Source organism: Delphinapterus leucas, chromosome 15 (genome assembly GCF_059928025.1).
Source record: "Delphinapterus leucas isolate spDelLeu-1000000601 "Yukka" chromosome 15, BTC_Dleu_Yukka2, whole genome shotgun sequence".
In the NCBI taxonomy this organism is placed as follows: Eukaryota; Metazoa; Chordata; class Mammalia; order Artiodactyla; family Monodontidae; genus Delphinapterus; species Delphinapterus leucas.
This window is the reverse complement of record NC_143143.1, coordinates 10,409,225-10,436,087: the sequence shown is the minus strand read 5'-3', so window position 1 is coordinate 10,436,087 and position 26,863 is coordinate 10,409,225. Positions and strand designations below refer to the sequence as shown.

Below are 26,863 nucleotides of genomic sequence, written 5' to 3'. Positions count from 1 at the left end.
GGCGGACGATGGAACTCCACATACTGGAGCACCGGCTGCAAGTTGCCAGCGTCGCCAAGGAGAGTATCCCGCTCTTCACCTACGGCCTGATCAAACTTGCCTTCTTGTCCTCCAAGACCAGGTGAGCGCGCGGGGACGCGGCGCCGGCCGGGGAGAGACAAAGAGGCGCACCCGGGCGGCTGTCCTCGCCGCCGCGGCTCGGAAAACAACTTCGAGCCCCGGGGAGCGCCCCCGCCCCGCCCCCGCCGCATCGCTCGTCTTGTGTTTGACAAAGCCACCCAAAATGCCCTCCAACGGGGTCCTTCCCCCCCGACCCTCCCTAGAAGATGCACCCCTGCCGCTGTCTCCCCCACCCTAGCCCCCTCCCATCCTCTCCCCGAGATCCAGAGGGCCGGGGAGGCAGCTGTGACGAATCCGCTAATGAATGAATGAACGAACGAATGAATGAATGAAAAACAGGTGTGGAGACGCGGCAGTGTAAAAAACAAACTAACGCCCCCCCATCCCCCAATCCCTCCGTTGGGCCGGCCCCCGTCGCCTGGGCGGGGGAAGGGATTCTGCTGAGCGCGGCTACCCAGAGCAGAAAATCATAAAATCATTAGTGGGTGTTTATCTCAAGGTGCCTACGAGGATTACGGCCGGCGCGGGCGGCTGGGTGAGGGCAGAGGAGGGGGCTGCGGGTGAGGGTCGTTGTGGTTCTTTCTCCTCTGGGTCCGGGAAGGTTGGGGGGGGCGGGGGGGCGGTTGCCGAACCGTGGAAGGGGGAGGAGCAGGCGTGTTTATGGCTCTGCCTTGAGGCTGGGCTTGGATGCTGCAGGAGGAAAAATAGTTGAAGGCCTTGGGAGGTTGAAAAAAAAAAAAAAACCAAGTTGGATTTTTCCCACTGCCGGTCAGGTTCTGACTTTTGTGAGCCCCAGTGGGTGCTTGGATTAGAGTGGTGTTTTTTTAAGGAGCCCTAGCCCAGTGGAGTGTGAGTGCAAGCTAGCCGCTGTAACTTAAATCCCTTGTTTGTCCACCATTGTGACTGTTGAAAGGGATGAAGTTGTTGCTGGCTGGGTTTTCCGGGCGTTGAGGCGGAGGTAGTTCTCCTTCTCTGCAAAATGAATGAATAAATTACAGGTCAAGGTTAATGTTAAAATGCCGGAACCCTAGGCTAACACCTCTTGGGTGCTGAGTTCAGGGGAGCTCCTGGGATGTGGGGAAATAATTCAGTCCGAGCCTCTTATCTGCCTGTTAAAGTTCTTCCCTGGAAATCTCACTTCGATGTGTGTGTGTGAGCGGGCAGCTCAGTCCCGCCATTGTTTGCGAGATGGAATGAGAGCCAGTGGCATCTTGTTTACTTTCTTCTCTGGCTGCTTGCTGGGGTATGGAGGGTTGGAATCCTCACCTTCTCTGGGCCCTGGCTCCTTTGATTGCAAAGGTAATTATTAAACAGGTCATTTGAAAACAAAAGCCAACAGCTCAGATTCTGAACCTCCCCCTCCTCGTCGCCCCCCACCCCAGCCCCATCTGGTTGTTGACACCCACCCATTCTGCATTACCTGCCCTCTGCTCCCCACCCCCTAGCCTGTCTTGAGATTCCAAGGCTGGAGTTAAGAGAAAATGGCCTTGTTTTTCCAACCCTTGGCCGTCAGCCCCAGGCAGCCCCCTGGCTGATTTCTCGGCTACCATTCAAACCACCGGGATGATGACTCAGGCTGCTGCTGTGCGGGGCCTGGGTGCTGGGAGGAGGGGGCATTTGGGGGCTTCTTAGAAAGGCAGCAAAGGGCCACTCCCTCTGCCCCTTTCCCTTTACAGAGGGATTGGCCCTCTTCCAGCCCCCAGCCCAGGGTCCAGTTTGGAGGACTCATAGATAGGCCTGTCCTGGGGGTGAGCCCCTGCTGACCTGTCTGACCACAGAAGCCGCACCCCTCAGTGGGTCCTGCTTCTCCCACTCTTGCAAGAGGCAGCTGGTCTGAGGCCCAGGTGACCAGTCCAGTCTCAAGATGGCTCAGAGGTCAAAGGTCATCTCCATGTCTGCAGGGTCTGGCCCTAGAAGGTGCTGAGCACATTTGTCAAGTGGCCAAAGGCCTGCCTCCCCAGCACTCTGGGCCAGGGCACTGGCTTCAGGTTGTGACTAGCCCCCTCATTGCCTGTGTGACCGTGGCAAGGTCCCTTTCCTTCTCTGGCTCTGGCTTTGTCCATCTGTAATGAAGACAGCACCACTTGGCCCCCTAGGTTTCACAGAGCTGTTGTGTGTGTGTAGCAAGGAATGATTGTGGAAATTGGCTTTTCTGCAAGTGTAAGGGGTAGCGGGCTGTGGATATATTATTTAAGCAATTTTCAATGATCAGTCATCCAGGTAGAACTTTTGGTCCTTTTTTTGATCCTTCCATCAGTTCCTGCCCCCAAGTGGTGGCCCATAGCCCTGTCATTTTTGTCACTGTGCCTTGTTTACAAGTTTTCAGTCACTCCCTGTAGGGGTGAATCCTCAGCATGGCATTTGAGACCCTTTGGGATCTGAAGCCAGAATTCTCATCTTTAGTCACTCTCTGGCAAATACCGTGTGACCCACAATTTACTTCCCTTCACACCTCCCTGCTTTAGTTCGTGCTCGCTCTCTCGCGCGCTCTCTCTCTCTCTCTCTCTCTCTCTCTCTCTCTCTCTCTCTCTCCCTCTCTCCCTCTCTCCCTCTCTCCCTCTCTCCCTCTCTCCCTCTCTCCCTCTCTCCCTCTCCCTCCCTCTCCCTCCCTCTCCCTCTCCCTCTCCCTCCCTCTCCCTCCCTCTCCCTCTCTCCCCCCCTCCCTGGAACCTCCTCCTCCCACCCCCCAGCAGTAAATTCCTATTCAACCCTCAAGATCTAGTGCTATCACCCAAAACTTTCCTGAACCCCTCTTGCCTCCACCCCCAGCAGACTTAGTCACTTCCTCCCTCTCATGTCTACCTGGGTGGAGGCTTGGGGAGGGATGTGGCATCAGTAGATGCCCACTCCGTGTACGGGTGCAGCTAGGTTCAAGAGATGTTGAGATACCCTGCCTCTTCCTCTTTGAAGCCCAGAGCCTGGTGGGAAAGGAAGAAGAGGCGATCACAATACAGCAGGGAAGGGAGTACCTAGGGGGTAGCAGCAGGATCTGGGGGACCGCCTGAGGGAGCCTGGGAGGCTTCCTGCAGGAGGTGGCACTGTATCTTAGGGCTTTAAAATAGGATTTAGTTCAGTATCCTGCATATGCCACGGTACAACTCTGTGAATTAGGTGGAATGAAGGAATCTGCAATGAAGGAATCTGAGGCTCAAATGTTAAGTGACTCATTCAAGGTCATGCTGTAAGTGGTAGAGCCCAGATTTGAATCAGCATCTTTCTGGCTTAGGCTCAGAGATTTGCTATTACAGGTTCATTGACACCCATATTCAACAGTTATGTCCACCCCTTGTATTTGCAACGTACTGTTCTAAAGCTTTAGGAGCACAGGATGGAACCTGTAGATCTTTCTGCATCCCTTCTGCCCTGCCTCTGTGGCCCTTATCTTCTGCCAGGAATGTATTTCCCTCATCACTTCCCATCTAGACTTACTGCTTCCTCCCCTTAACCTTTCATCACTTCTCAACTTTTTTCCGCGACAGTATATCGTTTGCTTGTCTTATTCTCCCACCACCTAGATTATAAACCTTACTTTCAGGAAGCTTTTTGTGCATCTTTTTATCTTTTCCTTCTCCCCCCACCCCACTTCCAGTACCAGAGATAATAGAGCTACCACTGATTTCACCATCTGTTCCAAAGAGATGAAGACACTGGGCTTGGAGAAGTCAAGTGGCCTGCTCAAGGTCACACAGCTGGGAAGAAACAGGATTGGGATTTGAACCAGGTCCTTTCTCTGCTGTGCTTAGCACGCTGCTTTGTAGGCACTTAGTAACTGCCTATCTGATGGATGTCTGACTCGTGCAGAGTGACCCAGATTCCAGCCAGAGTCTTTTCTGAGTGCCTTGGGGGCTGGAAGAGGCTCGGCAGGCTGAATCACACCTGGAGAAACAAGGCCCAGGGCCCCTGCCCCAACTCTCGGGGTAGCATCTGAGTGTGGCTGGAATAGGGGGCAGAAGGCAGGCTGAGTACACTTATTCTAGACACAAAGCTGTAGGCGGAGACCCTGGCTGAGCAAAATCAAGGCTACCGCAGAGCTTCGCCCTGTGATAGCCTGAGGTTCTGTAGCCTGGCCGAGGGCCCCGCCGCAGCCCACCCCACCATTCCAGTCTCATCTCACATGGCTCCCAGCCACAGAGATTATTTGCGTGCATACACACACGCTATAGTGTCTCTAGCCTCAGGCCATTGTCTGTCTGCCTGGAATGTTGCTCTTTGCCCTACCCCCCTTGTCCACCTGCTCCTTCTTTTAGATTCCATTTTAGCCTCACCTCCTCCAGGAAGTCTTCCCTGAGAGCACAGCTGAGCTCAGACCCTTCCTCTGGTATGATGGGCTTAATCTCAGAAAGATGTAATGTGACCAACCATAGAATATCAGCAGGCTCCTTTGGGCTGCAAATAAGCTGGCCCAAACAATAAGAAGTATGAACTTTGCACGATGAGGTCATGAATCGGGCTGTTTGAGGGTTGGTAACTTAAAGGCTTGATGATGTCATCAAGGGCCCAGTCTTTCTCTTTGGCTCTGTGGAATGGCTGGGGCAGCTCCAGGCATTATGGGCAGTCACAGGACAGGGTGGCAAGGACTCAGGGAAGCGAAAGGGCTGTTGCCTCCCAGGGTCTATGAGAAAACCTTTGTGGGAACACACCCCCTCACACACAGACTCTCATCTCATTGGTCAGAACTAGGCCCATGAGCATTCCTCCACCAGTCACAGTTACAGGAAATGAGACTATCACGAACTAATCAGGATCCACCACTGCAGCTGGGGCTGGCTGCCTGGAAGCTTGTGGCCTCTGGGAGGTGGGGCTCCCTGGGGACCCCAATTTGCTGTCGCAACCCCGGAAGGGAAAACTGGGAATAATTAATAAGTGTACGGTAAAAACAACAATGACAACAATAATAGCTGACACTTATAAAGCATTTACTACATTCCAGGCACTGTTCCAAGCACCATATATCTGTTAGTTCATTTAATCCTCACAGCAACCCTCTAAAGTTGGAGCTGGATTGTCCCCATTTTTCAGATGAGGAAACTGAGGACCTTGAGTGCCCAAGGACACACAGAAGTGACAGAGCTGGGATTTGAACCCAGGAAGTGTGGTCGCAGAACCTGCCCTGAGACCACTCAGCCAGGTCTAAAATCACACCAGTTTGGACACCCACTCCCTAGGGGCCACTAAGCAGAGGTGTCACTGAGAGTCCATGGCAATGAAGTGGGGACAGGGGCAAGATCATTATCCTGAAATGCAAGTTCAGGTGACAGGAAGCTGCAGCACCGTCTTTTTTTTTGCCTGTGAAATGCTTGTATCCAGAAAGTCCATCTCATTTGATTGGCAAGTAAAAGCACCGAAGTGATATGCAGTAAGCACGTGCTCACAGCAACCCACTTGGGCCAGACCCGCAGTCTGCAAGTCTCGGGTAGAGGCATTTACAGGAGAAGAGCTCAAAGTTGCAAAAAGTCCATTCAGAGTCCACTGTTTTCTTGAATGCCTGGGGCTGAAGCCACTGTTTGATTGCATTAGAGAAAGACAGGCTGGCAGGGGAGTTAAGGCCTGGGACCCGGCACCTGGGGTGGAATCCCAGCACCCCTACATCCTGGCGGTGTGACCTTGGGCAAGATGCTTGACCTCTCTGTGTGCTCAGTTTCTAAAACAGGGATAGTGATCATGTCCACTGCCTAGGTTGTTGTGAGGACTTAGAGAGACAAACCATGACCAGCACTTCAAATAGAGCCTGGTCCACTGTAAACTCCAGTAAGTATTAGCTGAGAGAGAAAATGCCCTTTAAGCTGGTCAGTGACAGTCTGCGGAGGCAGAGTTTGAAAAGCCCAGGGTTAGGGGATTTTTCTAAGGCTTCTTATGCGCATACAGTCACACTCTGGACGTGGAGATTCTGTCACTGCCCTCCAGGTACCTAACCAAGGACGCCAGGCATTTAGGGCTCTGAAAGGGGCAGCCAAAATGCTGTAGCATCCCACAGCTGCAAGCAAGTAAGGCTTCCTAGAAGAGGTGGCACTGAGCTGAGTCTGGGTGGAATAGGGAGATGTCAGGCGGTAGAGGTGCTGGGGATGAAAGAAGACAGGCCAGGCAGGGAGCAGGATGGAGGAGGTGGGGAGAGCACAGGGTGAGCCCCAGAGCCAATTCCCACGCCCGCCTGGGATATCCATGACCTGTTGCTGCCCCAGAGAAAGGGGCTGGCTCAGCCCCAGCTCCCAAGCACCAGGTATGGAAAGCACAGAGTTGTCCTTGGCCTGCCCCACACCCAACTGCTTAGCGAGGTCCGCCCCTCCTCACCCGAGCCCCCTGCTTCTGCCGGCGCCAGTCCTTTTCATCTCCCCCCCTGAATTATCCAAACAGCTTTGCCACCAGTCCCATCTGCCTCCAGGACAGTGCAAATGTTTAGCACAGCCAGAGCCCTCTGGGCAGGAGGAACTACAGGAGCAAAGGCCTGGAGGCTGGAAAGAGAAAGGTGTATGCAGAGTGCAGGCTGGGACTTGTGGCCCGTGTGACCACAGCTTGGGGTTGGTGCAAATTGGTATGTTTTGTTCACGCAGAAACCCTGCAACGTGCACCTGCTACGTGCAGGGCCCAGTGGAAGACACAAAAGGCGCTTTGGTCCAGTGGGAAGAAAAGGTGTGTTCTCTGCCAAAGGTAGAGGGTGAGAGGCCCAGAGACCCAGAAGGAGGGGACACCTTGTACTGCGGGGGCTGAGTGGAGGCCCTGGGGCCTCACCAAAGGTGGTGCTGGGGTAGATGTCATGGTTCACTCTGAATCTCTGACTGTATCTCTGCCTTGCTCAAAACCGTTCTCAGACTGCCCCCCGATCCTTATCTGGCATTGTGAATATTCTTTGGTCTGGCTTCTGTCCTCTCTGGCTTTGCCCCATCTCTCCACCACACATGCCCTAGCTTTAGGGTAACTGTGGTAGTTTTTAAATACCCCAAATTCTTTGACACTGTTCCCTTCAAAAGCTGGACCTCCCTTGCCTTTAAGTGTGGGGTCTGGATTAGTGACTTTCTTCTAATGAGCAGAAGGGAATAGAAGCAATACTGCGAGGCTTCTGGGGCTAGGGCTTAGAAAGATAGCTTCTGTCTGGCACTGCTTTGCTCTGTCTCTCTCTTGCTCTGTGGGAAGCCGGCTGCCACGTTGTAAGGACACTCAAGCATCCCTGTGGAGAGGCCCACAGTGGAGTGGAACTGAGGCCTCCCACCAACAGCCAGCCTGTGAGTGAGTCACCTTGACAACAGATCCTCCTGCCCCAGGCAAGCCTTCCAATGCCCGCAGCCCCAGCTAGCACCTGGGCTGCAACCTCATAAGAAACCCTCAGCCAGAAGTGCCCAGGTGTGCCATGCCCACATTCCTAGCCCATAGGTGCTGTGAGAGATACACAAGTTTGTTGTTTCAAGCGACTAGGTTTTCAGGTAACTTGTTATGCAATGGATAACTGATACAGTGACTATGTAATTTATCATCCAAATGGGGACACTTCTGAGAATAACAGGGAGCACTAAAAATAATTACCCTGGACAACAGGGCAAACCAGAATGCGTGATCGCCCTAGCCAGCTTTCATCCAGCCAGATAGCTCTTGAAGCCACCCTGGGGCTGGGTAAGTGGCTTTCTGGGATCACCTGTGCCTCAGGGTATAGGGTGGGAGAGCTAGTCCCCCTCTGTCCTCACGCCGGGTGCATGTCCAGGCCTCCTCAGGACCAGTGCTTCACTGCACTGACTCGTCTTCTGTTGCAAAGGACTGAGCTTGCGCTTCCTGGCAAATGTTTTTCTTATAACAGACCTCCGGTCTGAGGAACCAGCCCTGAATAAACCAGCCTAGCCCCACCGGTGCTGGAGCAGTCAGGTTCTGGTTGTCCAAGACCCAGTGTTGCACCTTGGCACAAGCAGACAGGCCTACCAGCATCACCCCCAGCTGCCAGTTCCCCCAAACCTTTAGCCACTCAGTTTGTGGTGAGTGTGTTAAATTACACCTTCTAAGGGGAAGCTCACCTCTGGATGCCTTACACTCTTCCTTGCCTTAATTATAATATATTGGACATACTTGGACCTCTGAGATCTAGGCTTACAAGCTTGGGGTCTCATCTGCCCACCCATGTTCATGGCAGCATCATTCACAATAGCCAAAAGATGGGAGCAACCCGAGTGCCCATAGACAAATGCACGGATAAGCAAAATGTGGTCTGTACATATAATGAAGTATCATCCAGTCTTAAAAAGGAAGGAAATTGTGACACATGCTACAACATGGATGAGCCTTGAGGACATTATGCTAAGTGAAATAAGCCAGCCACAGAAAGACAAATAGTGTTTGATTCCCCTTACATGAGGTACCTAGAGAAGTCAATTCATAGAGACAGAAAGTCGGGTGGTGGTTGCCAGGGGCTGGCGAGGGGGGGTGAGTGGGGACTTGTTATTCAGTGAGTATAGAGTTTCAGTTTTGCAAGATGAAGAGTTCTGGAGATCAGTTACAAAACAATACAAATGCACTTACTACTGAACAGTAAACTTTAAAATGATCAAGATGATAAGTTTGATAGCATGTATGTTTTATGGAAATTTGGGGGACAAGAGAAAAAGGTAGGAGCCTGGCGAGTGTGCAGAACCAAAGGGCAGTGTGGTGGGTGAGTGGATGGCAGTGAGCCACGGCAGCGTGGGCAGCAGAGTCAGACCGAGGGAAAGAGCTGGCACCCAGTGAGACAGCGGCTTGGAGCACGTCATGCATTAACTCACTTAATCCTCACAATAACCCTTAGCACGTAGGTACAATTACTGGCCCCGTTTTGCAGATGGGGGAACTGAGACACGGACTTTACTCAAGATCACAAAACCAACAAGTGAAGAGTAGGGTTTTTTTTTTTAATAACGGCTTTATTGAGATATAATTCACATACCATACACTTCACCCTCTTCAAGTGTCCAACTCAGTAGCCTCTTGTGTATTCAGAGTTGTGCAGCCATCACCACTGTCTAATTCCAAAACGCGTCCATCGTCACCCCAAAAGAAACCATAAGCAGACATTCCCTAGCCCCTGGCAGCACTAATCGACTTTCTGTCTCTAGGGATTTGCCTGTTCTGGACATTTCTTATCAATGGAATCATACAATATGTGGTTCTGTGTGACTGGCTTCTTTCACGGAGCATCATGTTTTCAAGGTCCATCTGTGTTGTAGCCTGTGTGTCAATACGTCATTCCTTTTTATGATAGAATAGTATTCCATTGTATTGCATAGACCACATTTTGTTTATTCATCCATTGATGTATATTTGGATTGTTTCCACATTTTTGTTATCATAAAGATCACTGCTGTGAACATCTGTGTACAAGTGTTGGTGTGAATGTGTGTTTTCATCTCTCTTGGGTAGATCCCTAGGGATGGAATTGCTGGGTCATGTGGTAACTCTGTGTTTAACATTTTGAGGATCTGCCAAGCTGTTCCCCACAGCGGCTGCACCATTTGACATACCTGAGGAGTAGGGATTTGAACCCAGGACCTCTGGCTGCAGAGTCCATGTTCGTAAACCACCACACTAGCTTAATATGGGTAGGAGCCTGGAGTCCCTTACCGGCTAGGTGACCACAGTCTGGGCTACTGAACCTCTGGGAGACTCATTGTCTTTGTGGGCAAACAGGATTATGGGGAAGGGATAGCCCAGGTTAAGCACCCGGCCACAGCAGGCTTTGCCCATGGTCTTCCTGGTACAGCGCTCACTGGAACTTGGTGTCACCTAAGCAGGCGCATCAGTGGAGGCAAGGAAGTGTGACATGTAGGTTCCTGTAGCTCTTGGGGTCCTTGAAGGGCCTGGGCAGCTGTCAGTGGAGAGGGGGCTCCCCAGCTGACCCAGCCTGGGCTGTGGCCACCTGATCTCAGCCTAGGCTGCCGGGAGGTATATAGTTCTGGCAGGAAGGGAGTGGGGGGCAGTCAAGTCAGGCCTCCCTCCTCCTGCACAGGCCTCGGACCTTGGGCAGTACAAGGTGCATACGTTCAAGGTAGGGTTAGTTTTCCCTCCAAGGTGGGCCTCCTGGACGCTCCCCTGGACTTTGCTCTCCACCCTCAGGACCTCTCCACCAGGCCTACCTTCCTTGAGCCCCTCCCCACCCCACGATTTACTCCCTTTCTTGAGCAGGAAAGGCAGTGGGTGGAAATTTGTTCTCAAAGTTCAATCTTTTTCCTTCAGAGTTCAAAAGTCACTGAGGCAGTGACTAATAGGATGGATTTAGAACAAACACAGCTTTTAGCCTCGGCGATCTTTCTTGAGAGCCTACTACGTGTCAGGCTGCGGTAGGGTTTTCCATCCTTTTCCCTCACCAGGCTCCATAGGAAGGAGGGCTCCCAGCCGACGATGGAGTCAGCGGCTCGTAACTCACCCCAATTCACACAGCAGACACCTAGCAGACTGGGGCTCAGGCCTGTGCTAAGGCCCATTTCTCAGGGGGCGTACACACTTGTAAGAGTCAAGAAAACGTGTTTTTAATCCAACGTCCACCACTTACCAGCTCTGTGACCTTGGACAACTTGTTGAGAGCCTCAAAGGAGGCTCAGTTTCCCCATCTTTCAAATAGGCACCATGCTATCGAGCTCTTTGGGTTCCACTGAAGATTAAGTGGGAAATTTTACATCAAGGGCTTAGGCGTCTGACCACAGTGAGCTGATCATTCATATGAATTCGACGGATAGTTTTTGAGGACCGAAGTGCCCTGGGCTGGACTGCATCCCTTGGCGAAGGGGTAGCTGTGGCCTCTGTCCCCGCGGTGCTGATGGTCTGCTCTGCTTTGAAATTGTTGGAAGGGCTGAGCTGGTGGTTGCAGGATGGAATGACTAATTCTGATTTTTATTTGACCAGGGGTGGTTTTTTTTTTTAATTGAGTGAGCTGTGGGGACTGACAGACTGGCCCAGGGGGCCGGGGATGGGGAGGCTAAAAGCCGAAGAGGAGTCTGCAGGCATGTGGACCCGAGAACCTTTGTGGTTAGGCCGGCGGCCCACTGTAAGGGCAGCTTGTCAGAGCCGAGAGTGTTGGTGTCCTTTCAAAGGCATGAGCTCTCCGCTCCCAGCAAGGTCCTGGGAGCCCTTCTCAGATGGTGGCGATCGCGAGACCCCTCAGTGCCCACCTGTACTGCCGGCCTCGCTTGGGCACCAGCTGTGTTGTTAAAACGCCCTGTAAAAAAATCAAACCATTGGAAGGTTGCCCTGAGTTAATGCCCCGAGGAGTGCTTGTTCTCAGAAGCCAGGACCCCTGAGTCCTCCTGCAGAATGAAGGTTCTTGCATCACCCCCACCCCTACCCTGCACACACACCTCTGTCCCATGAGGGCAGGTGTCCTCCGCAGACTCATCCCTTCACCCACCGAGGGCAGGGACCGGCCAAGGGGGATCCCCGTGGGAGCAGTTAGGTGCCTGTGAGGTCTGGAAGCCTGCGCCTCCAGCCGCCGAGGGCTTGTCTGCCACCCCAGGGGGAATCAAGCCCACGGGACAGTGGCTCGGGAAGGCAGAGGCTGCACCGTGGAGAGGGTTCATTCTTGCCCTCTGGGGTTTCCTTACACCTGGCGTGGATTCTTGGCCCTTGAGGCTTCCTTCATCTCCACAAGTTCCCAAGTGTGTCTCGATACCCATTCTGTGCCACTTGCTGGCCCTTTGAGGACTTGGACACCAACCCTGGACCCGTTGTGGACAGCACAGTGGGGAAGACAGCTCTCCAAGATCTTGATTACACTAATCTGGTGAGAGAAAAGTCCTCAAGGCTCGGGGGAGCTCGAGGTACAGGGGAGGAAGTACAGTTGAGTCCAGGTGGGTCGGGGAGGGCTTCTGGGAGAGGTGACATTGAGCCAGGCTTGAAGCATTGAGGTAGAGAAGGGACTTCCAAGAAGGAGATACAGCATGTGCAAAAGCACAGAGCCTGGGCCAGTGTGGCCCATGGTGAGCTGGAGCAGCGTGGGAGCTGGAGGGGATGGCCCTGTTATGAGGAGAGAGAGGGCTCTGTCCAGCCTCCTCGGTCAGGACCGGGTCACTGGTATAATCCCAGGGCCAAAGAAGGCTCGTGGGAGAGGGGAGGGCAGGGCAGGTAAGGAAGAGGACAGCTGGGGGAAAAGGCCCAGAAAAATGGCCCAGTGGAAAAGGAAACGAGAGAGAATGTGGTGAGGGAAATCTAGGCTAGCGAAATGCCACTTCTGGGTGTATACCCGAAAGGATTGGAAGCAGGGTCTCAAATATTTGTACACCCATGTTCACAGCAGCGTTATTCACAACAACAAAAACATGGAAGCAACCCAAGTATCCACTGACTGATGAACTGATAAGCAAAATGTGGTGTGTGCGTACAGCAGAATACTGTTCAGCCTTAAAAAGGCAGGAAATTCTGACACCTGCTACAACACGGATGAACCTTGGGGACTGAGTGGTATAAGCCAGTCACAAAGGATAAATACTGTACAAATTCATAGAGACAGAAAGTAGAATGGTGACGCACAGGGGCTGGTGATGGGGAGAATGGGGAGTTATCGTTTAATAGAGACAGAGTTTCAGTTTTACAAGACGAAAAGAGTTATGGGGATGGATGGTGGCGATGGTTGCACAGCAATGTAAATGTAGTTAATACCACTGAACTGTATACCTTAAAATCATTAAGATGGCAAATTTTTTGTGTTTTTAATACAATAAAATGCATATTGAACAACAGACAACAAATCCAGGCTAGTGAGAATGAGAAGAAAGTTGAGAGGTGGAGGTGTTGCAGGGTGTTGGGGGGGTGTGGAGAGGATTGTCATTGACAGAGCATGAGTCTTGACGGATCTGAGTTTGAACCCTCACTGTGCCACCTGTATTAGTCAGCTTGAGCTGCAATAACAAAATACCACAGTCTGGGTGGCTTAAACAACAGAAATTTATTTCTCAGTTTTGGAAGTTGGGAATCCAAGATCAGGATGCCAGTAGATTCACTTCCTGGTGAGGGCTCTCTTCTTGGCTTGCAGATGGCCGCCTTCTCCCTGTGCCCTCACATGGTCTTTTCTCGGTGCATGTGCATGGACAGAGAAGCAAGCGAGATCTCTCTCTTCCTCTCTTAGGGCACTAGGCCCCATCCTCATGACCTCATCCAAACCTAGTCACCTCCCAGAGTCCCCACCTCCAAATACCATCCCATCGGGGGTTAGGCCTTCAACATACGAATTTGTGGAGGACACAGACATTCAGTCCATTTGCCACATTTGGAGTCATTTCACTTCAGTAAGTCTCAGTTTTCATATCTGGAAAGTACTGCTGAGCCCCTGGGGTCCTGTTGGAGCCTCATGTGCTCTTGTGCATCCAATGCCTGGCCTCTAGGAGTTGCTCATCAGGCCTTGGCCGTCATCTGCTAGGCTTCCCAGAGCATCTGCCATTCGCCATAACCCCTCGATGTCCCCAGATGGTCTGGGGCTCTGGGAGACGCTCATTTCCCCCCTTGCAGGCTGTGCTTTGGGCCTCTCTGACTGGGTCTGGTGCTGTGGTCTCTAAGCAGGAGGGTGAGCACAGACCAGGTCTCAGGGAGGCTTAGGTGGGCTGTTTGTCTTCACGTTGAGGCTGGAGATCTTGGGATACCTTCCCCATTCTTTGTTTACCCACCCCTGAAGGATCTAGGCTTACTGGGGTAGTGGGGGCGGTGACCAAGCAGCCTCTAGCTGGAGAGAATGCAGAGTGCCAGGGTCTGCTTTAAGATGACAGGTCACCTGGCTTCTTAGGTGGGTCAGGATCAGGCCCCCTCCCAAATAGAGGGTTGCAGGTGGGCAAGAGAGGCTGTACCCCAGCCTGGGAGAGGCAGGGAGCCCCATCATCCTCTGATTCTCCTCCATTCTCCTGGCATCAGGCTATGTCTGGGCTGTCGCCTGGGTCCTGGGCAGGAAGGAGGAGAGGATTGTGACTGCCAGGGTCACAGCACAAGTGAACAGCAGGGCTGGGGTTTGATCCCCGGGATAGTCTGGCCCCCAACGCCATGCCCCTGGCCATGACACCCTCCTTCCTGCACCCTCTCAGTGCCCCCTGCTGGCACGCCACTCTTACCTGGCTCCCCTGCCTTGGCAGTCCACCTTGGCCCTATCGCCTCCTTGCCTCTATTTTTTTTTCCTTCGTTTTAAATTTTTGGATAGATAGCAAATTCACAATTTATTAGAATTCCAAAGTTACGCAAAGGTGCCCAGTAAAAGCTTCCTCCCACCCTTGTTCTTCAGCCAACCAATTCCCACCCCCACGGACAAGGAGATCTGTGGGGATCTCGGTGATATTTCCTGTGTGTGCGTGTGTATATATATGTGTGTGTGTGTGTATGCAAATACGCATATGTAGTATTTTCTCTCTCTCTCTTTTTTTTTTTTTTTTAACATAAATTGGTATTAAACCATGCTCACTATTCCCATTCTGCACCGTGGTATTCTTCAGCTGAAGTTCGTCTTAGTGGTGATTCACATCCTTCATTTTAACTGTTGCACAGTTTCCCAAGGACCAGGTGACCATCATATCTTTAAACTTACTCCGCAGGTGGACCTTTGTTCCCAACCTTTTTTGTCAGTATTTACAATTAATGCCATAACGTGTAACTTGGGGCACAGGCCTTATTTTTCATGCGTGAGAATATGCCTACAGGCAAATGCCTAGAAGCAGAACCCGGGGTCAGAGCACGTGTGTTGGAAAAGTCCTCACGTAGTGCCTGCGGAAAGGGGTTCCCATTGACATCCCTGTCTGGGGGTCCTGGGCCTGCTTCCCACCACCTCACCACCCAGCGTGTCATCAGATAGCCTGGTAGGTAAAGGACCTCTCTATGTCACCTTCCATTCTGGGGGTGCGTGTTTAGGCACATACATGCCAGCCCTGAGGCATTTGCTTGTCTTCTTGTTTGGGGCCCTCTGTCACCGTTCATCTTATTTCCCCCAGCCAGCTCACAGGCCCCCAGTGGGCTGTGGCAGGTCTTAAGCCTTTCACCTCCAGAGCACCCAGCCTCTAGTCGGCCCACCATAGTTAAAGCCCTGATTTTATTTGCTCTCATATCAGGGTATTTGCCCATCTCTGTGGCCAGCTCCCCCGCTGTCCCCCTCCATGTGCAGGTGAAGACATCTGTCTGCAAGGCCCTGGGGCCCAGGTAGCCACACCCACATTCAAGCATCCCCAGTGTGCCCAGCCCTTGAAGCTGAGTCCGCACCTCCAGGGGCTGCCCCCTCACAGGTCCAGAGCTCTCTCACCTCCACAAATGTTGGAATCTGGCCCAGGTCCCAGCACCCCCAGGCCTTTCCACCTTCCTGCCAGATTTAGCTGATGGGGAGGCTCCAGGCTCTGGGAGCAGCTGGGCCTGAGCAGTGTCCTCCCTGGGGCTTCACAGCTGTCCCAGAGGTAAAGTGTGCCAGACCCCATAAAGATACCCACCCACCCCAGGGCGGTGGGTAGGCAGCTTCTGGCCCCTGTTGCCCTCAGAGAGCTCTGGAAGAGCCTTCTTGCCGCTGCCAAAGATGCAGCAAGAAGCTCACCCCCCTCCTGTGCAGGTGGAGGATGCTAGCATCACAGAGGCCCAGGCCTACCTGCTTACCAGTCACACATAGCATGTTCTGCCCACTTAACTCACGGCCTTTGGTGGAGTGTTAGCCTTTCCAGTCCTCAGTTTCTTCATCTGCAAAATGGGGTGATAACACTGACTTGGCCAGCTCATCAGAAATTCCTTTTAACATCGTTATGTTCTGATTACTTGAACGCCACTGTCTCCCTTACTTTCTCTCCCTCCACGACTTTGGCAAATTGGATGTGGCCCTGGGATATAGGCCACAGCCAAGTGAGAATTTTAATAAAAGTGAAATATTTGGCCCAGAGCCCATGGAAGGCCCTTGGGGCCTGGCCCTTCTCATTGTGGGGCAGGGCCACTAGACTGTCATTGAGCTGCTTAGAGAGGTAATGACAGGTACAAACCCAGCAAAAGAAAACGCTGCATCCCCCAGGAGAGGTTGGGTAGTAAGGAGCTGACAGTGGGTGGCTGTGTTGATTTTCGGCCCATCCTGACTCTGGGAACTTGGTGCCACCATCAGCCAGGAGTGCAGGACAACGCGACAGCTTGGGCCGGGGCTTCCTTTGCAGGCATGTCTCAGCCATAGCTGGACCCCCAGGCCAGGCGCACTTTGGAAGCAGCAGGGGCTGACGACCCCTGTCCAGTAAGTAAGCATAGCTCTGCTGCTGACTGAGCCTGCCCCAGCCTGGGACAGCTAGGGAGAGTAGACCGACCAGAGGGTTCTTTGCCCCAGGGCAGGTAGGTGCAGGGCTGGAGGCTGGCCACAAAGGGGTCCCCTCCAGCCCTCTCCTGCCCCAGCCTAAGGTCTGGGACAGCACCATTTGGGTGTTAGCGCTGCCCTCCCTGGTGGAGAATGTTAGCACACTGAATAGCTAGTTCTCGGCCACTCTGGGCTGGACCCAGCCTGACATCTTTAGTTCAGCTCTTTTATTTCATGGGTTTGGAACTGAGTCCATAAAGGAGAGGACTTGCCAAGGCACGTGGTGGTCACACTGATTCCCCCAGGTGCAGACAGGCCCTGGGGAGCTAGGCTGCGGCTCAGCTCAGAGCCCCTTCCCTTCAGCTTGGGAACCATTCTGTACCGTTTCTCATGGGCTTATGTTCATTGCAGCCCTTTTCCCATCATCTCTGGTCATTTGTCCAGTTGTTTCACGAGTCTCTTCTCAGTAGCCGGCAGTGTCTTTAAGGGTATTGTGGACTGAATGTTTGTGTCCCCCCAAAACCCATATGCTAAAGCCCTAACCCCTAGTGGGAATGTATTTGGAGATGGGCCTTTAGGAAGTAATTAAAATTAAAAGAGGTCATAACGGTGGGGCCCTGATCCAATAGGATTAGTGTCCTTAGGAGAAGAGGCACCAGAGAGCTCGCTTGCTTTCTCCCCACATGTGCACAGAAGGAAGGCCAGGCAAGGATGCATCCTTCATCAAGCCAGGAGGGAGCCCTCTCCAGAAACGCTGCCAGCACTCCGTTCTACTTCCATCCTCCAGAACTGTGAGAAAATAAACTTCTGTTGCTTAAGGCCCCCAGTGCTTTGTTCTGGCAGCCCTGGCTGTTGTTGCCCTATGTGTCCCCCATGCCACCCTAGCCCTCCTGGACTGCTGAGATTGAGGACCAGTGGAAAGAGCCCCGACAAGACTGTCCCAAAGCCTCAGTGAGCCCATCTTGGTAATGGGAGGGTGAAGAGAGAGGCAGGTAGGTCAGGTACTCGTGGGCACAATAGCAATTTTCCTGCCCTTTCTCCCTGGCTCAAGGTTGAGCTCATTAAAAGAACTAAGTGTCGGGAATTCCGTGGTGGTCCAGTGGTTAGGACTGTGCACTATCACCAGGTTCGATCCCTGGTCTGGGAACTAAGATCCTGCAAGCCGTGCAGTGTAACCAAAAAAAAAAACCAAAAACAAACAAAAAAAAGAGCTAAATGTCAGTGCTAAACATTTTACCCCCTGAGCTAAGTGAACAACCGGGGGGCTTTTCCTGGGGGAAAGTAGTGGTAAACTCGAGACCCCGCCTCATGCCGGCAGCTAGTCCTTCACTCTTGAGGACCTCAGTGAGGTTCCGGACATCATGGAGACAGAGATGGAATCTGGACCTGGAATGGTCCCAGGGCCTGTGGCTTGGGGGGTTAACCGCAGCCAAATGACCTGGAGCTGCAGGCCACGGAGGCGACATGGACATTGTTTCAGGTGGAGGCTGCTTGCTATTGAATGAGCGATGGGTAGAAAAGTCCTAGAACTGTACTGTCCAAGTCGGTAGCCTCTAGTTCACATTTAATTAATATGAACTCTAGCTAAGTTCATATTAATTAAAATCAAGTAAGATTTTTTTAAAAATTCAATTCTTTAGCCACACTAGCCTCATTTCATAGCACTCAGTAGCCACACGTGGCTGGTGGCTAACCCAACTGGACAACGCAGGTGTAGACCATTTTCATCATTCCAGGAAGCTCTCCTGGATAGCACTGTTCTAGGTTTGTTTGGACTCAGTAGAGAGAATGCCAGGTTCATTTCAACGATGGCTGTCCTGACTTAGGGTTGGGCGGAGTGGGGTCACACCTGGCTGTATGTGCCACCCTTTGCAGGCAGATGCTGGGGGTACACCCCGTGGGCTCCTGGTCAAAGCAGTCGGGTATGCTGTAGTGGGATATGGTTGAACCTAGGCTGGCCTGGCCAGCAGGAATTGGCTCCATCTGGGGATTTCAGGGCTCCTTTCTGACATCCCAGCTGCCCCCACACTTAGATCTGCTTCAGCTTTCTGCTCCAGCGCCACCACCTCCAGGGTGCCCTCCCTGAGCCCCAGACCCCCAGCACTCCCCCGTTTGCCCTTCTTTGCTTATTCCCTGCATCCACCCCGCTTATGTAAACACATCATCACGTCTGCATCCCTAGCTAGTGCAGCGCTGGGCCCATGGAACTGCGGTGGACAGGGCAGCGGCTTGCAAAGCTGGAGCCACAGTCCTTCCGACGTAGGCCCTGTGTTCTGACTCTGGGAGTGACAAGGCGCCAGCCCAAAGCGCGGGGAGACGCAGGGCATGCCCAGGGTCACCCAGCTTGCTAGGAGTCGAGGCTGAACAGGCCCAGCTGGAGGTGCTGAAGCCCAGTTGGAGCAGGGAGCAGCTGAGATGCCCAGGTCAGCGTCCAGAGCCGGCAGATGGTCACAGGCCATCTTCTGCTCCACCTGGTTTACATTTCGCTTAACCTACTCCTGACCCCACCTCAGAGGCAGCCCAGTGAGCTCTAAGGGGTCCCAGGGGCCGTTAGCTCGGGACCCCGCCACCTTACTCCAGGCACCGATCCCATGAGTGGTCACACACACAGACACCCCTTCATCCAGGAAATTGACTGCCCCTAAATCCCAAGACATTTGAGAACTTCAGGGGGACTAGGAAGGGAAAAATGGGGAATCTGTAGGCCAGACATGTTTTCTTTGGCCCACGCGGTGTGTTTTTTGAAAAGTACACCAACATTTAGCTCTCTCCTCCTCGCTTCCAAGATGACCAAGAAAAGAAGGAATAATGGTCGTGCCAAGAAGGGCCGCGGCCTCATGCAGCCTATTCGCTGCACCAGCTGTGCCCGACACATGCCCGAGGATGAGGCCATTAAGAAGTTCGTCATTCGGAACATCGTAGAGGCCGCAGCTGTCAGGGACATTTCCGAAGCGAGGGTTTTCTATGCCTATGTGCTTCCCAAGCTGTGTGTGAACCTGCATTACTGCGTGAGTTGTGCCGTTCACCGCAAGGTAGTCAGGAGTCATTCTCGGGAAGCCCGGAAGGACCGAACACCTCCACCCCGATTTAGGCCTGCGGGTGCTGCCCCACAACCTCCGCCAAAGCCCATGGAAGGAGCTAAGTCCTTAAAGACTGAAGAATACTATCCCCTGGAAAGAAAATAAAGTGGAAATTATACTTAAAAAAAAAAAATAGGGACTTCCCTGGTGGCGCAGTGGTTAAGAATCCGCCTGCCAATGCAGGGGACACGGTTCAAGCCCTGGTCCGGGAAGATCCCACATGCCGCGGAGCAGCTAAGCCCGTGTGCCACAACTACTGAGCCTGTGCTCTAGAGCCCGTGAGCCACAACTACTGAGCCCACGTGGCACAACTACTGAAGCCCGCGCGCCTAGAGCCTGTGCTCCGCAACAAGAGAAGCCACCACAGTGAGAAGCCTGCGCACCGCAACGAAGAGTAGCTCCCGCTCACTGCAAGTAGAGAAAGCCTGCGCGCAGCAACGAAGACCTGATGCAGCCCAAAATAAATTTAAAAAATTTAAAAAGTACACCAACATTTAAATATTGAGAGAGATCGCCAAAATCTGGATTTCCAGCTTTTCTGGAAAAATTGGAAGATCTTGCAACCCAGGGCCCACGTTTAACAGTACATCGGAGCTGAGTGGCAGCTGCCCCTCTTTGGTAGGAAAGGAGCTGCCACACCCTCCCCAGGCAGCCTCAGTCCCTTCCATACCCTGGTGTCCCCCACCGCCCCACCTCCACTGAGACCAGGTACCAGGCCCATTTGTCATCGTGCTGTTACTGGCCTGTTTCTTGGGTACAGAAAAATATGTCTCTGCTATTCTGCCCCAAAAGTGCTAGGAAGAAAAAGAGGCTGAGAGGGCCATGGGCTTCTTGGTACAAGTGAAGAATGTTCCTGGGTATGGAATATGCAAAGCGTGTCTGACCCCTGGTTCTCTTCACCTGAGTATCTTGCACACCTTTGAGCTGTAACCCCCTGTTAAGGCATTCCCAAGCTCTTCCTTGATGTCCTCCTCCCATCCTCCGTCCACCCCCTTTGGTTTCTTGTCCCTGAAACCCCTGCAGAAACACGTGTGCGTCTGTGTCCGACTCCCTATCTTGGGGGGCTCGGCTGACACTGCTGACTTGGTAAAGATGGTAGCAGCTGAGCAGACCTCCTCTTGGGGCTCCTGACCGTCCTCCCAGGCTCCCAGCTGGAGGGACACAGGGGCCAGGCGTCTGATATGGCCAGGCTCACGGGCTTCGGTTTCTGGGTCCTGCATCCCCTGGGTGGCCCCCCGGTGGTCCACGGTGAATGGAGTATGAAGCCAGCTCCCCCCACCTAAGAGAAGATGGGACTCAAGCAGATACAGAGAGGCAGGTGCAGAGATAGAGCAGCGAGATTGCCAGTGAGATGTGGGAACTGCTCTCCATGCAGCCAAAGTGACCTGCTTAAGACACAGACCCTCAAACATTTCAAAGCCTTCTTTTTCCTTTTTTTTAATGGACCTCAGGTGCACAGAATGCAATTACTCATGATCCTTGTTCTGTGACATACTTATCGATCCTAGCTTTCAAGTTACGTTTGTTTATTGTTTGAATAAGAATACCCCCCACTGCGACCATGACATGATGGTAACTGCTGTCCACCCACACTTATCTTTCCCTTGACTTTTACAAACAGTTTTGTCCTGTGTATACACCTGACAAGGGTATCTGACTGTGTGTTTTCTGGGGCTTGCTTTTTTCCACTCAACGACATATTACAAGGTATAGATGATATTCCATGTTTCCCTGGCTGTACACAATTGGACCACAGCGCCGTAGAATATTTCTCTTCCGCGAGTTAGGGGTCTTTCCTTCTGGGGTCCGCTGCGTATGCTGCTTCCCCTGCCTGGATCTCATCCTCTCTGAGCCCTTCCCAGACACTCCATCCAAAGGAAACCCTCACAGCTGCTCTGTTTTTAAAAAAAAAAAACAAAAAAAAAAAAACAAAAAACCCTCCTTGGGGACTTCCCCAGCAGTCCAGTGGTTAAGACTCAGAGCTTCCAATGCAGGGGGCGCAGGTTCGATCCCTGGTTGGGGAACTAAGATCCCACATGCCTCGGGGTGCGGCCAAAAAGTTAAAAAAATTTTTTTTTCTTTTTAAATAAATAAATAAAACGCTTCCTTGTTCCACAGCCCTTCCCGCAGTCAAACTATGGTGATGCTTTGTGTGCTTGTTTTTGCCTGGCCCCATGTCAGCGGGGTCCTTCCCCATCTCAGCAGATGCTTGACTGCCTGTGCTCTAGGACCCACCCCGTGGAGAGGGTGGGACTCAGGCGCGCCTGGGTGGGAGTTCTTGGGGGCAAACCTGAGCTGCTTTTGTGGAATTACGGGAATTTGGGGCAGAGGAAGCCAGCCAGGAAATCTTTTTTTTTTAATAGGATGTTTATAGCAGCTTTATTCATAATAGCCAAAAACTGGAAACAACCAAATGTCATCAACAAGAGAAGGGATAAGTTAAACTATATTATAATACATTATAAATATATATAAACATACACATATATTCAGCAATAAAAGTGGCTACAAAACGACATAAAGTAAAAGAGATGAATCTCAAAAACAATACACTGAACAAAAGAAGCCAGACACCAAGATAGTACACACCGTATGATCTCACGGCTGTGAGGCACACAAGCCGGCAAATGATCTATGATGATAGAAACTGGCACAGGGGTTGCCTCTGGGTGGTCTTAGGGACCCACAGGCAAGGGACAGAAGGCTTTCTGCAGTGATGGGAATGTTCAATATCTTTTTTTTTTTAATTGGAGTATAGTTGATTTACAATGTGTTAGTTTCAGGTGTACAGCAAAGTGAATCAGTTATACATATATCCACTCTTTTTTTTTTTAGGTTCTTTTCCCATATAGGCCATTACAGAGTATTGAGTAGAGTTCCCTGTACTATACAGTAGGCCCTTATTATCTATTTTATATATAGTAGGGTGTATGTCATTCCCAATGTCCCAGTTTTTCCCTCTTGATTGGGGTGGTGGCTAAATGGGTGGTGGCTACAATTGTCAAAATTCGTCTAACGGTACACCTAAAATCTGCACATTTCATTATGGTAAATTATGCCATAGTTCAGAAAAAGGCTTTGAGAAAAAAAAAAATTACCTGTACGAAACTATGCTCCAAGCCCAGGTTGACCTCATTAAAAACATTTGTCGGGGCTTCCCTTGTGGCGCAGTGGTTGAGAGTCCGCCTGCCTATGCAGGGGATACCGGTTCGTGCCCCGGTCCGGGAGGATCCCGCATGCCGCGGAGCGGCTGGGCCCGTGAGCCATGGCCGCTGGGCCTGCGCGTCCGGAGCCTGTGCTCCGCAATGGGAAAGGCCACAACAGTGAGAGGCCCGCATACCGCAAAAAAAAAAAAAAAAAAAATTGTAAAAAAAAAAACATTTGTCGCCTAAAGCAATGAGTGCCATTGAGGAGCTGCTCGGCCCTGGCCCAGTGAGGGGCGGGGGGTGTCACCAAGGGGACTTTTTTTTTTTTTTGGCAACACCACGTGGCATGCGGGATCTTAGTTCCCTGATCAGGGATTGAACCTGTGCCCCCTGCAGTGGAAGCGTGGAGTCTTAACCACTGGACCTCCAGGGAAGTCCCAAAAGGGATGTTTTAGAGTCCTTTTCCCCATCCCTCTTCAGGCCACCCCCTCACTGCCTCTGCCCCCTCAAACCTTTGTTCTGAGGACCGTAGATGTACACCCTGGCACGTGAGCCATGTAGAAAGGCAAGAACTTGAACCTTTGGCCTCCACCCAGCCTGCCCTCTGGGATTTTTCTTCTCTGGTAGTGAAGTAGCAGCCACGTGGGGCGTGCACAGATCTTATGCGTGTGGCTCTGTGAATTCCCACAGACTGACCACACCTGGGGAACCAGTTCCCAGGAAAAACCCATAGAAAACGTTCCCAGGATCCTGGAAGTCTCCCCAGTACCCACTTCTGGTCACCACTCCCCTCTCCTGCCCTCTCACCTGACTTCTGTCGCCTCTGTGTGATTCTGCCCATTTTCGAAGCATTGTTGGTGCCCAAACTGGGACAGTCCAGGCAAACCAACAGGTCATTCCCATCCATCACCTCCCTGCTGGCATTGTGGTGAACGGGTACTATTGGAACCAGCTTAAACCCACGGCCCTGGGTCCTGACATTCGGGGAGCAGTGGTGCTTCTGATTTAGGGAGCAGTGTGCTCCACGGGGTGTAACAGGTGTTCTCCGTCTTGTCTCGGAGAGCCCAGAAGTGCCATCCCCACAGCGGCCTGGGGGAGTCTGCAGGCATAAAGATAGCAGAGCGGGGTATGAGGCAGCCCCAGGAGCAGCAAGCAGGGGCTTCTTAAAGGGACACTGCCTTGCAGCTAGGCCCCCGCCCAGGGTGGTCCCCCCCCAGCACTTGGTGGCGGATGTGCCATGCTCAAGCCCCTGGTTAGGCAGCTTGCCAGCGACCTCTCCCAGCCAGGAAGGCCCAGGCATCCGGCAAGGGAGGCTGGCCCCCTGCCACTCTGGTTTTCCAACTTCAGCTGTGCACCCACCCTCAGCAGGCCCCCTCGGGACTTTTCAGGGTTCACCAGGTGAGTGCAATGTGTAGCGAAGGTTGAGAGCCAGTGCTTCAAGCAAACAGCTGGGGTTTATGCAGCGTTTTAGCCCGTAAGCCTTGTTCTCACTGTGCGAAGAGGTGATGATCCTACTGGGCTCCTTTCCTGCCATTTTCCCAGCTGGAGCAAATATCCCTGTGTCTCTGAAGGGCAGAATTAAGACCAGCTGGGTATCGGTTATTAAAGAGGCCACATTGATAGAGCTTTCTAGAAATAAGCTACCCCAGGATGGAATGAATTGCTGCGCAAAGGAGTGAGCTCCCCTCCCCAGAGGTATGCAAATAGAGGCTCGGTCTCCTGGATCCCCTTACCAAAGGAGGCAGCACACAGTGGCCTTCCCAGCCTGATTCTGTACCTCCCTGTGCTCCATCTTCCTGTCTGAGTGATTCCAGGAAGATCCCTCCCCCCGCCCATTGCAGTTTTAATGGGGAACTTGTGGTAAATGATTCCACCAATTAAACCAACCCTCGCAAATCTCTTCCCTCTGCTAATTTATCTGGTTTGTAAATCTGAAATCTCAGCGTGGATCTGCTGGACAAGTTTACCTGGAAATGGCCCTCCTCCTCTCCCCGCTCTGTCTCCCCCTCCCCCTCCCGGCTTAAGGTCCGCAGGGCTCTGAGCGGCCCGGGCTCCTTGCCCAGGATGCCCAGGAGAGGCCCCTGTGAGGGCCTCGCTCTGCTGGGTTCGGAATCCGAGAGTAAACAGATCAAGTGTCAGCCAGGCTGCCCATAACAGGCAGCCACAGCCATTGAAAATGAGAACTGTTCTCTGAGATGACTCAGCCTTTGGCCCCAGGGTCAGGGCAGCCCCAGGCCCTGGCTCTGCCCTGGTGGTCGGCTGTCGACCACGCCCAAGGGGAACAGCAGTGGGTTTTGAGAGTCGACTGGGGTGTGATTCCGTTTTGTCCCATCAGGATGAGGGCACGCGCAGCAGCCTTGGTTGTCTGGCGGGTCACTGTCTTCAGTTTCCTTATCTGTGAAATGGGCATCCACACTTCCTGTCTCAGTGGGCGGATGTGAGACATGAGTCTGAGACCAGTCCAGCCGGCATAGGCAGAGAAGTGCGAGTCTGAGGCTTGGGGAGAAAGCCTGGGCCACAGGGGCTGGGACCCTGGGAGGGAGAGAATTGGCAGAGAGGGTGTAATGAGAGAAGAGCACTGGGGAGGCTTGGAAGAGAAGACACTGCAGGAAGCAAAAGGAGAGTGTCGATACTGGAAGACCCTGCTGTGGTCGGTATAAGTGTCCAGGCTGAGGCCTTGGCCCACCATGTAAGGTCCAGCCAAAAGGTCCAAGGACAGGAGGGTGTGAGGGAAGAGGCCATCAGCTTTGGCTGGTGGAGGCCACTGGTGAGCTGAGGAGGATCCATTGGAGGGTTGAGTCAGGCCAGCGGCAGTGGCTGGAGGACTGGTGGTGGCGGAGGGAAGAAGGTGATGGGCACGAGGGAGCCTTTTTTTAGGACGGAGGAAACTTGAGCCTGTTTGTCACCAAGACAAGGAAGCCAAGTATGAGATTCCTGAGGGAGAGGCGCCAGTGGGAACAGAGGCTTAAAGATAGGTTGCCACAGTGGTACCGTTTTTCTGAGGCCAGAGAAAGGGGATGAGATGGATGGAAAGGCAGAGACGTTTTGAGAGGGCGGCCTAAGTCTTAGGAACTTGGAAATGCAGGTTGGAGTGCAGAGCGTGGGCATGGGGAGACGAGGGAGACGGAGGGTTGAGCTGCTCCCGAGAGGGGTGGAGGGACAAGTTCCAGGCCCTGGGGGATTTCCAAGCTGGAGGTCGGTGCTGATGCGGGGCCATCTAAGGATGGGGTCGGCCAAGGGGTCCACCCAGGACACCCTGCCCCCGAGCCAGCAGCAGACGGTACAGAATTGGAGGGGCCACAGGAGGTGAGAGAGGCGCAGAGTGACCTGGGAGCTGAGGCATCTCAGAGTTGCCAGGCAACAGGATGGCAACTCCATCCAGGCAGTACCTCAGTGTGGGTCCAAAGTCTTATAATGGCGAATCTTCTAGGGACCGTTGGTTCCCAATTAATAGTGTCAGGAGCTTGGATGGGGCGGGGCTGGGGGGACGAGGACCACAGATTGCTTTAGGGTCGGGTCTTTTGATTATTGTTTTCAGCCTGCTGACCGAACATCCTTGGAGGGTGTGTGTGTGTGTGTGTGTGTGTGTGTGTGTCTGTCTGTCTGTCTGTCTGTCTGTGTGTGTCTGTGTGTGTCTGTGTGTGTCTCCTCAGCTGCAGTATGAGGAACAGGGGAGGTTGAATAAGCTTCCAGTTCCAGAGAAAACCAGGGGAACATGAGGGCCATTATCCGAACTGAAAGGAAAGAAAGAAACCAGTGCTGTTGGATCAGCCGTTGGTGCCTGGTGCTTTTATCTACAGAGGGATGCCGACCTCGAACCCTGGCCCCGTGATCGGTGGGGTTATCCCCCTGTTTATGAGAGAGGACACAGGCTCAGGGGCTGCGTAAATGTCTAAGGCCACCAGGGCTTACCAAAGGGGAAAGGTGAGGGGGAGGGATAAATTAGGAGTGTGCAATTAACATATACACACTTATATATACAAAACCAACAAGGATCTGCTGTACAGCACAGAGAGCTATACTCAATATCTTGTAATAACCTAGAAGGGAAGAGAAGGTAAAAAAAAGAATATATACATATATAGATGTATAACTGAATCACTTTGCTGCACACCTGAAACTAACACAACGTTGTAAATCAACTATACTCCAATATAAAATTTATTTTTAAGTTTTTAAATGAAAAAAATAAGACCATCGGGGCTGGTGCTGTAACTGAGACCCAGAGCATTAGCCCTTTACACACAGCACCGTCAGACTATTAAATAGAGACTGGACTGCGGGGACCAAGCTGGGGATCG

The 26,863-nt window shown here is 52.4% G+C and overlaps 1 protein-coding gene and 1 pseudogene across 11 annotated transcripts in view; both read left to right on the top strand.

Annotated features, from left to right (window-relative positions):
• CASTOR2 (cytosolic arginine sensor for mTORC1 subunit 2) overlaps nucleotides 1-26,863 on the top strand; it is an 81,587-nt gene continuing 54,724 nt past the window's right edge. For all 10 annotated transcript variants that reach the window (XM_022588130.3, XM_089895810.1, XM_089895808.1 and 7 more), the window contains exon 1: nucleotides 1-121. In XM_022588130.3, the coding sequence (XP_022443838.1) occupies nucleotides 9-121 (113 nt within the window). In that variant the 5' untranslated portion in view covers nucleotides 1-8. The remainder of the gene's footprint in view (nucleotides 122-26,863) is intronic.
• LOC111182066 (small ribosomal subunit protein eS26 pseudogene) lies at nucleotides 32-25,304 on the top strand (annotated as a pseudogene). Its single transcript, XR_016387775.1, has 2 exons — nucleotides 32-121; nucleotides 17,030-25,304. The product of XR_016387775.1 is annotated as a small ribosomal subunit protein eS26 pseudogene (transcript).